Source organism: Paramormyrops kingsleyae, chromosome 5, assembly GCF_048594095.1.
Source record: "Paramormyrops kingsleyae isolate MSU_618 chromosome 5, PKINGS_0.4, whole genome shotgun sequence".
NCBI classification, from domain to species: domain Eukaryota; kingdom Metazoa; phylum Chordata; class Actinopteri; order Osteoglossiformes; family Mormyridae; genus Paramormyrops; species Paramormyrops kingsleyae.
Genome location: NC_132801.1, coordinates 17,051,040 through 17,067,736, shown reverse-complemented (window position 1 = coordinate 17,067,736; position 16,697 = coordinate 17,051,040). Strand labels below are relative to the sequence as shown.

Here is a 16,697-nt window from a genome sequence, read left to right as displayed (position 1 = left end):
ACACACAGACGGTATTAAAATAATAAGAAATCTTGCCTTGTCTTTTAATTTCCTCTTTTAACAGTTTTACTGCTTGCATTAATATACAGTGTACTACTGCTAATGGCAATTCAATCTTAAAGGAACAAGATAAAAAAAGGAAAAAAATAGCTCGTTATTAATTGAGTATCTGTATATTTCTACAATTTGCTTACATTTCAGCTGCCATTTTCCAGTTTGACCACTAGAGTGCAGTGGTATTACATTAAACAAAACTGATATTTGTCAGTGAATTTATTACAATATCACAAGGAGGCTTTCTGCAGTATGAATGACATTTGGGTTTCTTATGCTTAAGTCTGTTATGTTATATAAAATGTATATTTGTAGAGTGAATTCCTTTTTTTCAGTGATAGGGGTGTGACAGTTGTTCTTTAAGTGTTTAGAGAACAAATCCATAGGAATGTTAAATATTCTTTGTTAACTCTAGTATGATGAATGTCTTAACTGGGGTTGTCATTTAAGTGCTGATTTCAATATAACAATAAATATGGTGATAAGACTGACTTAGTTGTATTAGCTATCCCTTGTATGCAAGTTGTTGAGAAAGATTTGAAAATGGATAAAGATACATATTTTCTTGACATGTTTGTTTTGGCAGACATTTGTCTATTGAATATAATAATTTTAAGCTCATTCTCACATACTGCACTTTTGTCTTTGCAAAAACAGGCTGATCTAGAGTGACATCATAATTAGTAAATACGTAAAGCTTTCCTCTGATTACCGAAAAAAAGATATTAAAATGAATCGGCAGGCTAGATTGCCATATTGACATATGATAGACTGAAATACTGGTGCCGTGCTGAGTCATTTATCTATAAAATAACTTACACAGCCTAAACATTTATATTTACAGTGAAATGTGCTATAATGATTACTGTTTTACTACAGTATATGCACATTTTAATTACTGATGGATTTGTAATTACATTATATATTTTTTGATACAGGTTCATATTTTACAGAAAAAGAGGCATAGAACTGCACACAGTCCGGCTTCCCTTTCTGGATTTAAACTGCGTATTTGCAGTCGGAAGTCCGTTTGCCTTATTTTGTGACTATAGCACCTTTTTTGGCCTGTCATGACAACCAATTCTTTAAGAATGCTTTAAAATAATAATAATAAAAGGCAATGCATAAGTCATTTTCTTGCCTAGATATGGTTTTGATATTATAATGTATTGTTTTAAAAATTTTATTTGTATCAAGTGAGACATTTTTTTTAATAGCTGTGACATAATTTTGTTGTTCTTGAGTCTGTCAGGTCAATGATGTCAGTCCAGAGCCTTGTTAAGTACACTATGATGTGATTCCCTTTTTATGAAAACATATTTCTTGGACTTTGCATTAGACCCAGCTTGTGATTATATTATTTAGCTTAAAAGAACATGTGCATTAAATAAAGAGGTTAGGGCGATGAGTGAAGAGGTTAAAGGGCCTTGTCCTCTAAGGTGTTTTGGATGATGCCCAGCGCAAAAATTGGTGGGTGGATCTCACTGATGCTCTTATTTGTGGACAAGGCTACAATGTGATTTTGTTTTTTAATAATTGAAGGGGAACAGTAGGATGAATGAGGAAAATTTCAAGCAGGCTAGAAGAATTCCCTTAGAAGCGCTGAGAGTTCCATTCTGCCTGTTTCACTACAATAGAAACAGGCCGAGTAATGTGGAGCGATGTGCCTTTTAACCTTCCAATTTCTTGGTGATTCATTTCTAATACTATATATTTTGTTTAACGTCGTTAATGAGTTTTGCTGCAGTTGTCGTTAGTTGGAATCATGTGCATGGTGCTGCTTTCTTACCTGCCTAAATTTATGTGTGTTTTGTTTTTTTTGTGAAGTTATATAACTCGGATGAAAAATTATATTTAATTTTAAGTTTGTAAAATAAGATTAATGAACATGTTGGAAATATTTTGCTATAAGCCATATAAATGACAAATTACAGTCTTCTAATTTGTATAATTTATCATCATTATATGAAGAACACTTGATTGACTTGCAAAAGCTGAACTTTTTAGGAAACAGGATAAAATTTAATTTTGAAGTCTGCCCCAGCTGGAATGGTTTATAATTATGTATAATTTAATTTCTGTAAGATCTGTATGTACATTATTTTCTGAGATATGATTGGGCTGTCCATTAAAACCATTTTTGCATCCTTATATCATAATTTCAGCAAAACAGCCCAGTTTGGGAAGCTATGGTGCACAGTGCAATATTTTATCATGCAAATTAGCTGCCTAACTGCAGTAATTCTCAAGACACTGAGCTTCACCTCTGTGGCGAGGTAGTGCCAAGGACTCTACTGCAGTAAGTTCAGCTACCTGATAGCCTTTCACCAAAGTCAGTCGTGGGCACCATTAGCCTTTTATTGGGGCCCATTAGACACCTTGAGAGAAAATCTACCACCCAGGTAATGAGTTCATGGTCGTCGCCTCTGGATGTTCGCTGTATTGAGCTTTCTGGCTGAAGCTCCGCTTATCGACATGTGTAGTGGTTTGTGTGGAACTGCGTGTGTTCCTGTGCACTTAATTATGAGTTATGCATTATAATTATCACCACAGTAGACAGCTAATTGTCCATATAGGCGGATTTATTAGAAATGTATTTGTGTATTACGTTCACCAAGCTGCTCAAAGCTGAACCACAAATTACCAATGCATTTACGTATTTCAGCTCTTAGCTACATACAAATGACCAGTAGGAATACAGTCTGAAACCATTACGTAAGTGATGTTAAAAACAATTAGTCTGATAGCAGCAGTTCTGTGGTAGCATCAACTGAATTTCATCAACTTTTACTTTTGCAGAAACAAAGCTTTATGATCCACTCGGAAGCATAGCTGGCTTTTGTGTGTTTCTGGTTCTGGCTCCTTTAGAAAGTGCTTCTGCGAATTAGCTGGCTTGTATAAATCTCACATCGTATCTGCTCACTGATCGATACTTCATTGGAAGGATGTCTAGCTCCTGACGTTGTTCCAGCAGAAGGTGAAGGCCAGGCAACTGAATATATTCAGTGATAATTGAAAATTATTCCAAGCAGAAACAAATTAGTGGAGCAGAGGAGAACAGAGAGGCAGCAGGTGGCTTAGTGGTTAAGGACCTTCATCTGAGACCAAAAGGAGGAGCTTCCACTTTTACATTCATATTCACCCTAAGCAGCTTCAGTGAAAATACCCAAGCGGAAAGTGAGAAATTGTTTTATAAGTACGATTTATAGGTAATAATCAAGTGATAATGAACTGTGTATATGTGTTTGCAATTGTTTTTTTTTTTAACTGGAGCTTCTTTTTGCTGGAAAATTACAATGTATCACTCACTGCATAAAAAAAAAACATTTAAACTGTTTTAGATGTGTAATTTTAACATTTTTTAGCAATTCTGAATATAAATCCTCTGAAATTCTTCTTGTTTTTATCATAATCTTGATTAGTCATTAAAGGTTCACCGTGTTGGGATATTTCTGTGGCAAATCACTGGAAAAAAGGCAACTTCAATACAATTTGTTATTCACAGTAAGGTGCAGGTTTAAAATAATACGACTTTGTGCAATAATTTGACTGCATATCATATTTTAATATACAGTAAGAAGTGTAACGTTTGAGTTTGCTTTCCAACTGTTCATATTATTCAGTTTATATTGAAATATAAGAGTTGAACATTTTACCAGCGGCTGATTCCACCCCCGTTTTCAAGCCAGTGTAATATTTGATTCCAGACTCAAGTCCGTAATCAGCAGTGCAACCAGAGAAGTTAAAAACTGCAAGGGAGGCAACTTCTCATTGATAGGGCTGTGAATACAGGCAACCAGAAACTTTTGGCCACCGGTTAACCTGGCTATTTAATGACCTGCTCTCACAGCAGGACTGATACAACCCAATCAGCAAATGACTGCCCAATTTTATATAATGTTCTAAGCTTCAGATGTAGATTGATAAAAGCATGTCTGTGATATGAAGTTGGAATTTATTAAATTTTGATATTGTTACCACAGATAGAGGCACATGGGAAATAGGTTTATTTTGGATGCACTACTGGGACAAAAGTATTGGGACACCTGGCCATTACACCTACAGGAACTTTTATGACATCCCATTCTAAATCCATAGGCATCAATATTCTGTGCTTCCTACTTTGTGGGAACAGTTTCAGGTGTTCCAGCATGACTGTGCCACAGTGCACAAAGCAAGTCCATAAAGACATGGTTGGGTGAGTCTGGTGTGGAAGACCTGCACAGAGGCCTGACCTCAACCACATCGGACACCTTTGGGATGAACTGGAACGGAGATTGCGAGTCAGGCCTTCACGTCCAACATCAGTGCCTGACCTCACAAATGTTCTTCTGGGTGAATGGAAAACAGACACACTCCAAAATCTTGTGGAAAGCCTTCCCAGAAGAGTGGCTACTGTTATAGCTACAAAAGGGGGACCAACTCCATAGTGATGTCTATGGATTTATAATGGGATGTCATAAAAGTTTCCATAGATGAAATGGCCAGGTATCCCAATACTTTTGTCCGTATATGTGGACATTTTTCTCTGGTTTTGGAGATAATGATCACAGAAAAATTTATGTTGACTGTAGTTTTAAGAAAGCCAAAATTCATATTAGTTCTCATAAGAACAATTCTTTGCTTTTTTACTTTTCATCTGTTCACATTGTTCAGTTTATATTGAAGTTACTCTGATTAGAGACTGGTATTTTGTGGGAATGTAATCAAACTTCACCCTTTATCTTTTAAGCTCAACATAAAATGCTTTGAAGAATACTTTATTTATAAGCACTTATGTAGACATCTACTTGTTTTTTTCTGTAGAATAATGCAATACAAAGTGATTGTTTTTGCTTAAAAGACTTAATTGTAAAAGCCAGCTAATGATTAAAAATAAAACGATTCTGCTTCAGGACATTAATTGTTACATCAGGTGTCTTTGGGTTTGGGTCAGAAGATGAAAGGATTCATCTGTCTGCACTAGGTTTTTGCATTAAAGTTTCGGGCAATATTTTCCAGAATTAATTTAATCCAAATAATTTCTAGTTAATTACCTGCTGTAACATTTTTTTTTCTTGGTGTATTTTTTTTCTGCTTCTCTGGATTCCTGTTCGTCTACTAGATGCGGGTGGCCTGTCATTCTGGAGCTGTTTGGAGTGCATGCAGTGGTCCGTTTTTGACTTTGCTGTGTTTAGTCTGCCCTTGGGATCTTTGGGGTCCATTTAGTAGTAGACAGCCATGCATTATTGTATGGTTGACCAATGCAGTTCTGCTCATTGCACTTCCAAGCTTATAGCCGAGTTGAGGTCAGAAAATATGGCGCCAAAGCCGTCTATATATATTTTTCCCCAAGACATCTCACAGTGTGTAATAGTGCTGCTTTGGCAATGCTGTTGCATGATAGACAATGGTCTGTGCATTTAGTAATGGAAAGTTCAGATATTCTTTTAGCACAAATACTGCTGAATGATTGTGGAATTTGGTGACAGTTGTAAGACAGAAATGCTCTCGATCAGCTCTTGCTTTCCTATGTGTTACAAAGTGTTTCATTTGCAAAACTTGAAAATAATATTCTTGAGGCAGGGTACACTCTGGGCCCCAGGAAGCTCAATGCACTGCAGCAAGCGATGCTTTTGTTTGCCTCTTTCTATGGAGCTTTTTTTCAGTGTTTGATTGCTCAGTTATTTAAAGGATGTGCTTAGTTTTGAGGTGTAATAGTTTTTTTTTTTGGGTGGAAGGGGCTTAAAGATGACCCGAAATGTAGTAATAATGGTAACAATTATAATATCTCTCAGCTGGCTATTGTAAGGGCCTTATTAAAGTTTAAAAGGATAGAAAAAGATGTTGTTTAGAGCCCTGGTTTGTTTCTATGGTGAAAGTGCTTTCAGCATTCAGAAAGGGCAAATAAATACTCCTTAGTCAAATTATGTATGGTCTTACATGTTATCTGCTCCACCACCAGATGTTTGAATGTCCGTCGTCCTTGATTCTCTGTGTTCTCCTCAGCATTCAAGCTCCATCAGTCGATTTGAATTAAGGCATAATGCAATATGCATGATTTGTTCTGAACCTTGAGAGGGCAGTTGGCGCTCGTGAGGAAGCCCTACCTGTGATTATGTTGCAGACCGGTCCTTTGAGTATGGGCAGCTACAGGAAATTATATCAAAAGATAAAGGTATCCAGTGGTCTCTTGCACAAAGCCTTAGTGTGGCAGTCCTGTGAGGCCAATAGCCATTCCCAGCTCAGGCTGCACTGAAAAGCAGCAGGAGAGACACGATGTTTGGTTTTCGAAAGATTCTGGAGTTTTTTATCGGTCAACGAAAGTCTGGATCCTACCGAAAAGGGTCCCGGAAGAGCTACAGCTATGCAGTTTCAGATGGCAGGTACCTGTAGGACTGGCTGTGAGGCTTTAATATGCAGTGCACTGTTAAAACCGAAAGCTGTGATGCTCTTCTAACTTTGCTAAAACTGAAAAAAGGAGATGCATGGAATGTGGTTGGCTTCTCACTATATGCTTAAGAAAGTATTTAACTTCAGATACTTTTATATTGTGTTCTGCCTTACAAACTCATTTTTGTAAAATGTGATTATAATAATTTCCATGGTTTTGAAATTACATTTGGTTGCACGAGGTTTGTTTCCTTTAATATATACAGCCACATTTTATGTAAGCAAAATGCATAAAATGCAACTTGTTAGCTCATGCTTATAATTAATTTGAAATATGTAGAACCTGAGTAATTATTAGGTAAATGTATCCTGCTTGCTTGTTACCCATGTTGTAATATGTCAGGCATAAAAATTTGCAAAACCATTACCAGATTGATTGTGTTATTTGCATGTGTTTTTGAAAAGACAATGAAATCGCAACACAATTGTAATGGGATGTTGTCTCTGAGAGATTTCATGACCTAAAATGTGAAAATTGTCATTATTATGTATTATCCAGTTCCTGCAAGCACTATAGTCCCATTTAGTCTTATTTAATGACTAATATGGTTATGCTATATCTTACGGTTTTCTTGTGAAACAAAGTGTTTGAACTCAACACTTAAAAAAAAAATACTAAAATATTTAAAAATATTTAAAGTATTTTTAGTGTGTGTGGGGGGTAACTGTTGTTGTTATTGTTTTCCTTGATTAATGATTATTTCAAGTGGGGTCCTCGTGACATGCTTTAGAGCTTTCTAGAATATTGTTTTTAAAAAGTCTCACACTGGAAAAGTGGCTTTTTGTAAATATTGTGAAAGCAAAATCATGTCAGCTTGTCAGCTAAAAATGAAAAGTGTTGGCTCTAGGGGCCTCGTCGAAAGAACGTGCTGTTTCTAAGATAATCTTGAAAAACATTTGTGGCAAAGCTAAAACAGTTGATGAGTATAAAAATATCATATCACATTGTCTATTTGCTAAAGATATTTGATTAAGATGGGGCACGTTTCTGTCTCCAGATGTCTGGATGGAGAAGCCGTATTCCTGTCGACATCCACAGAGCCTCTGTCCCCTGTCTTGGTAGCGTCCTCTACCCCTCGCTCAGCACACACTCCACGGGGTGCCGACCAGGGAGCAGTGAGCGTGCGGAAGCGACGCCGCGTGGCTGCCAGTCCGGGTGGACTTCACTGGAACTCCTCAGGTAAAAGATCCCGTCCTGCTCCCACAACAGTTTTCCATCACTGGCAGCTGAGCTGAACTTTCCATCAACTTTCCGACCTCTGCTCTTATTTTAAAGCAGGAATGAACAGATCTGACCAGAGGCATGATCCAAGCCGTGCAAAGGCAACATTTCAATGAGATATAAAAACATAGTTTCATAGTTCCTGCCAACATTTTAATGGGAAAACAGTTTTGCCAGCATGGTAGTAAATAACAGTAGTATGAAGACATGCATTTTAGAGCATAGATGAGGACAGCAACTGCCCGCTCATTAGTGTTGTGTAATGAGGGTACAGTTTGTCCACTGTTGGAATTACCTTTGCTACTCAATCCTCAGTTAACTTCAGAGCAATAAGAAATATTGGATGTATCCACCTTGTAAGTGAACCTCAAACGGTATGTTATATCTAAGAACGTTTAAAGCAACAATATTTTGCCATAAAATAATCTTTTGCCCCTTGGATCTCTCCCTCAAACATTAATATATCTGTCAGAAAACACCTAAAAGATGGAGTTGTGTTTTTGGTTCAACTTTTATATTCCACATTCAAAGATATTATACGTAGTACAATACTCAGATGACTATTTTAAGACAGTTTAATCCAGTGATGTTAAAATGCTTGTTAAAAAGTCAAAATGATGTACTTTGCAGGTAAAAAGGTGGGGAAAATGGAACCATAGATATGATTACCTCAGACGGGGTCTTTGGATTCCAGAAATTGAGCCCCTTAGGCTCTGATTCATATCTGCAAAATAAATATTTTATCAACTCGGCCTGTTGGTGGGACCATTCTGGCCAATCTGCTGTGTAATTGAGCTGTTTGAGGTCAGAGATTATGTTCCACTTCTATGTAAGTGATTGAGGTGTCATTGCACAGTCTCTGTGGGTGACAACACAAACAATGGTGTGGATGTGGCTCACTTCATGGAGCTGAATCCCCATCAGCTTTGCTTAGAGTGTGACAGGACAAAATCTCTTTACCGCCTTGTAAATATCACGGTGTCCCGTGATCTTTAAGGATGCAGCCATCTGAGCATCATTCTGTTAAATCTCAACTTGAAATCTTTTTCCTTATGCACAATTACATGTAAAACATTCAGTATGCAGCAGGTGGGAGAGACTTGACTTTGTGTTCGTCAGAAACTTAATTATTTGAGACAAATACCTATATAATTTTTACTTGTGCATTTCATTTTAGGGTAAATTATGCAGGTTTAGGCATAAAAATAAAACCTGTGCTATACTTGGCATATAATTCTACAAACTTTGCATGGGTTTTACCATGTGTAATGCCTAGGGCCTGCACTACTGTATTCGATTACTTTTTTTGACCATTTTTGAAGCCTCTACAGCCTATTCCCAATAAATACAACTTGACTTTATATAGAAATAGCCAGCTTCTAGTTACATCATCTTCAGAGTGGCATTACTAGAAATGTAAAAGTGTGATATTGCTGTCCTGGGTGTTTGAGCCTAATATCATAATAAAATCCAGTGATGTGCACTACACCATGAGACTAATGGACCTCCCACTCAGCAAAATGACTGTTTCATCGCACAAAAAAATCACCCAAGGAAATAGCCTAGCAAAGCATTTAAACCCCCTACTGTACAGAAGTGTCTAGCAAAAACATCATTATGTGTTGTAATGGCCTCTAAGGCTGTTATCTTCAAAAGGATAAAACTTACATGTTATACAGAAATACATGAAAAAACACTTGCAGGTCTGGCTAAGAGTCAAAAAATACTGTTCGATATTACATGTGAGCAAAATGTTTACTACTATAGTTTATTCAATACATAGTGTGTTACATAGTTAAAACAGACAGTACAATTTTATGTTAATTCATATAATATGCCGGTACATAATTTTAGTGCCTAATGGTTTGGATCCTACGTTGAGATATAATTCAGAATGACATTCTGTGCCCTATTGTGTACACTTTGATACAGGATGTATTAATAAGAGTGGACTGTGTATGTGTTTTAATTAACATGCCTCATCTGTGTCTTCAAGGTCAACATCCCTATTAGTTGGCATACCAACTCTATCTATCTATCTATCTATCTATCTATCTATCTACATATACAGTGCTCACAGAAAGTCTCAGTAAAAAGATTCAGTAAAAATCCTGCTAATTTGTTGGTTTTATGACAAAATAATCATTGTTTTTATTCATTTGTCTACAAAATATACAAAAAGTAGTTTTAAGTGAAACGTTCATTTCAAGTAGTAATAAATTGAAACCCAAATTACAGCTCTAAAGGAGCTGTTCTGAGTTACAAAACATTCATTGACAAACAGTCTCATTGGGTGCTTTTTAATTAGCAACACCTTTGTAATAACATAAAACACCACACATTTGCATTTAGTATTCCTTTGGGAGAAAGTGACTGAAATTGCAATTAATAGCAAAATGGCAAGAACAAAATTGAATCAGTCAAAAAAATTATGATAATTAAAATAATCTTTGTGTGGAAGATCTGTGCAGATATTTTAAACATTGCTTGCCAGTGTACTTTTGTTGTGAAACCAATACATTTGCAAAAATAAGCAAGCATCCCAAGACTTTATATGAGCACTGTAGAGTACCAGTCAAAAGTTTGGACACAGACTGTGTAGTTATTTTTTACTATAAAATACTGTATCACTCTGCTTTGTCAGAGACTTGGCATGTCCAAACTTTTGACTGGTACGGTATATTCATTTAATGCTGATTATAATAAACAGCCAAAGTATTCTGAATAATATGATAAGAACTACAATATAATACTATTTCATGCTTGTTTTATTGAAAATGACTTGTTATTCAATTTTTCCAAGAGAGTGTAGAGATAATATCAGTATTATTTTATGTTTCTTTTTGCTGGGAATGTCCTGAGTTTGGTTCTTAAATGTTTTCCAAAATCCTGTTTGTCTTCTATGATCCAATAGAGGGTGCTGTAATTCAGTGGTTCAGGTGCAGGTACACACAGAATCCTCATTCTGTGCAGAATTTAGGGGGAGTGTTGTCATCTTACACGACCACTGAGCTCAGTGCATTTAGATAGTGACCGATTACTTCCAAGGCATCTTTGTTAATACAAATATATACTTTTGGATCCCGTTCCTGTCATACAAGCTCACTCTTATTTACTTTTTGAACTTTGGCTCAATCAATAGATTGATTTTGTTAGTAGGAAGTAGTACATTTAATTATGACCAAATTTTTATGTTCAGTACTTTTGGGGCCTCTTCATCTCAAAATGTGACTGCGGGAGTTTCCAGTGCATCACAGGGCACATGTTATGTTTTTTTGCAGAGATTGGAAAGGAACAGACTCAAGGTCAAGATTCGAATCCATTATTCTAGGTGTGTGTATCCATGGTGACACCCAGTGAGCCATTATAGCACATCTTTCACCAAATGTTGTTAAAGGTTTGAAAATCTGACTTCACCATGTCATAGTTGGATAAGGAGAGCTCGGTACATGGAACTGACATCTCAATCACTGTTGTTCCCTCTTTCAAATATACATCCCGCATATGTAGCAGAAGGCATTAAAATGGACTGATTCAAAAATCCTAGACTATTACATAACAGTCTTAACTACGCCCCCAAACGCAACATACACCAGCCCACGTTCAAGCCTACTGGACCTGCACAACCTGCGGCATATATTTTCTGTCTCGAAGGTCATGCATGCCCAGTTTCCACAAGTGCACCTGGTGGGGAAAATATATATACTGACAGCCAATGATGTAAGGTTATTCATTACTAGTAGGCTAAGATGGTAAGTCCTATTCAGGAGTATGTTTTCCAGTCGCATGGTTCCAGTTATGTAAGTTGCTAACTTTATTAGCAATTATGCTTTTGGGAAATACACCCCAGGTTAGCAGGGGAGTAGTAAACAACATTATTAAGTCTGTGATACTGACATTGACAAGAGACTTCTGTGCTGCCTGTAGCCTCCTTTTGGTTAGCTAAACAAATACCTAACTCGAAAGCAGAAGTTCAAATTCATAGCAAGCAGCAGTTACTCGCTGCTCAGCTGGCTGTTTGGAGTACTTGGTAAAAATTGCATGACAAAATTAGCATTGCAAAATCATTAGTTGAATAAGTGCAAAATAATTACAATGTTCTTGTTACAATGTTACAATGCTAAAAACAGTTATGACTATGCTAGTGTTGGTTGTTTATTATTATTATTATTATTATCAAGTTGATTGCGTTATACTTTTACACACCAGGCAGCGCAGTAGGTTTCTTTACACCAGCATCACCACAAACACGTGAGTAATGCATCGCGCTATGATGTCACTACGCTGAAGGAATTTTTGTAGCTCCGTTATAATCTTATGGGACCGCTGTCATAAATGTGGTATGTCATTGACCAAAATGTGATTATATGGCACATGACTGTAGAGATGTTAGTTATGTGTGAGCCATCATAGCGCCTTACTCCAACCCAGCCTATTAGTGCAGAGCTTATCAACATATTAATGAAATTACCAAACAGAAATGGGAAAATGGTTTGCTTCATTCTAAGGCCAAATAATGCGGTTGTAAATGGGCCTGTTAAACTGTTTCTGTGCATTTTTCGACCAAACCAAGTTCATATTCCTTCAATGTAGAAACCACAGAACAATTTAAAATACTGGGAAAATGCACTCTTTGGCACCTTTAACGTAATGTATTTTTTTTTTTTTTTTGAAATTTTGGAAATGAGGCCACTTTTACATATTTTCTAATTGCCTTTCAATTTGCAACTGGCTGAATAAATCATGTATAGAAAATCTGATACGCTAAGAAATCTGATGGTTGGTAGTTTTAATTTCCTTCCATGTGCTGCAGGCATCCCGAAATCTAGGTGTCAAAATAATTATCCCATGCAATACCTGTCTCCAAAAAACAATCTCTATAATTTGATACTTTTTTTCTTACATGTATAAGTACATAAACTACACCACTGCTACTACATATTTTTTTATCTCAGCCAAAACTTCCAAATCCATCCATCCATTGACTTCCGCCTATCCGAGGTCAGGTCGCAGGGGCAGCAGTCTCAGCAGGGAACTTCCAAATCCACCATTTAAAAATAAATAATATTCCAATTATTTTGTATCAATACACGTGTTTTCACAGAAACGTAATCCATCCATATGTTCCTCTTCAATACCACTTATTTAGTACAGCATTGTGGCAGCGACATAATCTTAATGTTTACGTATTTATTTTCTTTAATCTGTCATTACACAAAAACAAACAAATACACAGGCATGAAGCTCACTTATGAAATTCACTTATGCTATTACGATCATTACCTACTATTGGGAATGTAAACCACATTAAAAAAAAAAAACTGTTATATCAGTTGAATACTGCAAGTCACAAAAATATGCAAAACATCTAACTCTCTCTGAAAAAATGACCAAAACCAGATCATTTTGGACCTTATTCAGGAGACACTTATTCAGGAGTCACTAACAGAAGCACTAAAAACACCACTGCCAACTTTCATATTGAAATGCTAAGTGAAACATTAATTGGAATATAAAATATATGCAAAATATATTGTACTGGTCCTCTGCCATCTAAGCCAATGTTCAGATTTCCACAAAAGATCTTCTGGTGTACTGGTAGTTTCTGTTCTAATATCCAGATATGATGTGTGATATTATTAATAATAATAATAATAATAATAATATTATTTCATTGCACAGAAAATGAGTTCATCACTTGTAAAATCCACAGTCATATATATACACTCACCTAAAGGATTATTAGGAACACCTGTTCAATTTCTCATTAATGCAATTATCTAATCAACCAATCACATGGCAGTTGCTTCAATGCATTTAGGGGTGTGGTCCTGGTCAAGACAATCTCCTGAACTCCAAACTGAATGTCAGAATGGGAAAGAAAGGTGATTTAAGCAATTTTGAGCGTGGCATGGTTGTTGGTGCCAGACGGGCCGGTCTGAGTATTTCACAATCTGCTCAGTTACTGGGATTTTCACGCACAACCATTTCTAGGGTTTACAAAGAATGGTGTGCAAAGGGAAAAACATCCAGTATGCGGCAGTCCTGTGGGCGAAAATGCCTTGTTGATGCTAGAGGTCAGAGGAGAATGGGCCGACTGATTCAAGCTGATAGAAGAGCAACTTTGACTGAAATAACCACTCGTTACAACCGAGGTATGCAGCAAAGCATTTGTGAAGCCACAACACGCACAACCTTGAGGCGGATGGGCTACAACAGCAGAAGACCCCACCGGGTACCACTCATCTCCACTACAAATAGGAAAAAGAGGCTACAATTTGCACGAGCTCACCAAAATTGGACAGTTGAAGACTGGAAAAATGTTGCCTGGTCTGAGGAGTCTCGATTTCTGTTGAGACATTCAAATGGTAGAGTCAGAATTTGGCGTAAACAGAATGAGAACATGGATCCATCATGCCTTGTTACCACTGTGCAGGCTGGTGGTGGTGGTGTAATGGTGTGGGGGATGTTTTCTTGGCACACTTTAGGCCCCTTAGTGCCAATTGGGCATCGTTTAAATGCCACGGCCTACCTGAGCATTGTTTCTGGCCATGTCCATCCCTTTATGACCACCATGTACCCATCCTCTGATGGCTACTTCCAGCAGGATAATGCACCATGTCACAAAGCTCGAATCATTTCAAATTGGTTTCTTGAACATGACAATGAGTTCACTGTACTAAAATGGCCCCCACAGTCACCAGATCTCAACCCAATAGAGCATCTTTGGGATGTGGTGGAACGGGAGCTTCGTGCCCTGGATGTGCATCCCACAAATCTCCATCAACTGCAAGATGCTATCCTATCAATATGGGCCAACATTTCTAAAGAATGCTTTCAGCACCTTGTTGAATCAATGCCACGTAGAATCAATGCCAGTTCTATCTGGACTTACCATCTAGCAAATAGAAATTTTAATTATATTTTTGCAAAAAGCAGTTGTTTCACATGATATAGAAATGCAGCAAATGCTAAAATGCACAGGTGCCTGACAGTGTTTAGTTTCAGGTGTGGAATGTAATCTCCAGATTGAGAAACGCTGCTTTATTTTGAAAAAGTCATGAAAATGAATTTACGTATGAAACGTAGGATTGTTTTCTATTCTGTTATCGATTGATGAAGTGGAATTTTTGTTCAACTTTATCTCTGCTAAAATAGAGTTATAGGTATAGGAGGTAGTTGGTAATATTGGGAATAAAGAAGGTAAGGAAAAGTCTTTAGAGAATTCAACATATCACAGATTTAATCCAGCACAACTAACATGATGTGTTATAATAGTGAACAACTGCAGAACAATACTGTTGTTCTATCAGTGTGGCTGCCTTGTTTAGTGCTGAGTGTCATTGGAAGTATATGTAATACTGTATTGATTAAAAATAGTACATTTTCTGACATACTGTAAGACAAACTCAGGTTTCTCATTCTGTGTATTACGTCTAAGCAATCAGGAGTTGCTTAATCCTGATTTAGCCTTTTGTGGAAAGAGGAAGTGGCCCTTCACCCTATAGGTGCCAGCCTAGTTGAGCCGAAACCGTTGCATGCTCTACATGACTGTCACTTTCAGCCAATGAGGGATTAGTTTTAATAGATAGATAGACGGACGGACGGACGGACGGCATGCCCCTGCTTTGCACGCAGACCATGTGATCTGGATCTGCATGGTGCTTCATCTGAGTTGGCCATGCTGCGTGTATGTGCCCTGCAGTAGATTAGCAGCCGCTCCAGGGCTTACCTCTGCCTTGGTCCCTGTGCTACCAGGGACAGGTTCCAGGCTGCTCCCCTGGTGTCCCTGTCCAGAATAAGCGATTGTAAGACATTTGTATTTCTTTTACACTGCAGCTTTCAAACAGTAATAGCAGTGTAACTGTTTCTCAGAGTAAGAACTGTCTCATACTCAGAATGAAGATGGTGTTTTTCCGATGCCCCATCCCTGAAGCAATGACAGTTTGTTGTCACTTTAGAACAAGTACCCACCTATTTTCTATAGTGTTTGTAATGGCATGGAGGCCAGGGCTATAGTACTGCTGAGGTTTCAGGTTTTTTTTACCAGCCAAACGGGTTACACTTAAGGGGCTTTTAATACTGGAAGTGAGGTTAGTCTTGTAATATTTATTAGGACATGTGCAACATGTCCGCCCATCCTTCATATGTGACTCTGCTGGGTCATTGATCTCATTGAATATTCATTCACTATGGGCAATCTACTGTCACCCATTCACTTGTTGGATTGTGGCATGAAGCTATATTATCCAGCAATCACACCGACGTGGAAGGTCAGCGTGCACAAAGCGGGGACTGGATTAGAACCCGTAACCCTGTCGGCGGAACATCTGAAATATTGTTATTTTTCAGCAGGTAAATATGTTAGCAAGTGTCCATTCTTCCTTTGGTGACTTAGTATTTCTGTGTATCTATATGTATCTATACATGTGTGTGTGACTTTCAGTGCAATGTGTGTCATTTGAAGAAGGGGTTGATTAAATTGCATGCCCCCCCCCCCCCACTAGACCCCTCGTTGTCACAGGAACAGCACTGCAACAGTTGTCATAGAAACTGGCCCTTTTCCATTACCTTGGGACCTGTTTTGTTTTACTCTTTTGATTCCCTTTTATTAATTGAATCACATCAGCAATTAACTGTATTTTTAGAGCTCGCCAGAAAATACACGAGGGTGCATTATCTTTGCAAGAATTTATGTTATGATTTTGATACATAGTTAAATGAAGCCTGCTATGTTTAGAACTGAGTTGGAAAGAAAAAGGTATATGATCTGGGCTGCTAATTTTAGCCCAATGCTATTTATTTATGACATAAGGCACTGCATCATTACAATGTTAACTGCAGGCAGTACTTGAAGTCAACATGTAAAGTACAGAAGACATTACAGCCATCCTGAGTTAAGTACAACTTAATTAACTATGATTTTAGAAATGTGTTCATATGTTATTTTTTACCATTTTGGGAAAACAACTCAGGAATTTAAGTAAGC

At 37.3% G+C, this 16,697-nt stretch overlaps 1 protein-coding gene across 3 annotated transcripts in view; it reads left to right on the top strand.

The window, feature by feature from the left end:
- The window catches only part of ankfn1a (ankyrin repeat and fibronectin type III domain containing 1a), a 118,106-nt gene that overhangs the window by 12,910 nt on the left and 88,499 nt on the right, over positions 1–16,697 (top strand). For all 3 annotated transcript variants that reach the window (XM_023822648.2, XM_023822649.2, XM_023822647.2), the window contains exon 5: positions 7,485–7,666. In XM_023822648.2, coding sequence (XP_023678416.2) covers positions 7,485–7,666 — 182 coding nt within the window. The remainder of the gene's footprint in view (positions 1–7,484; positions 7,667–16,697) is intronic.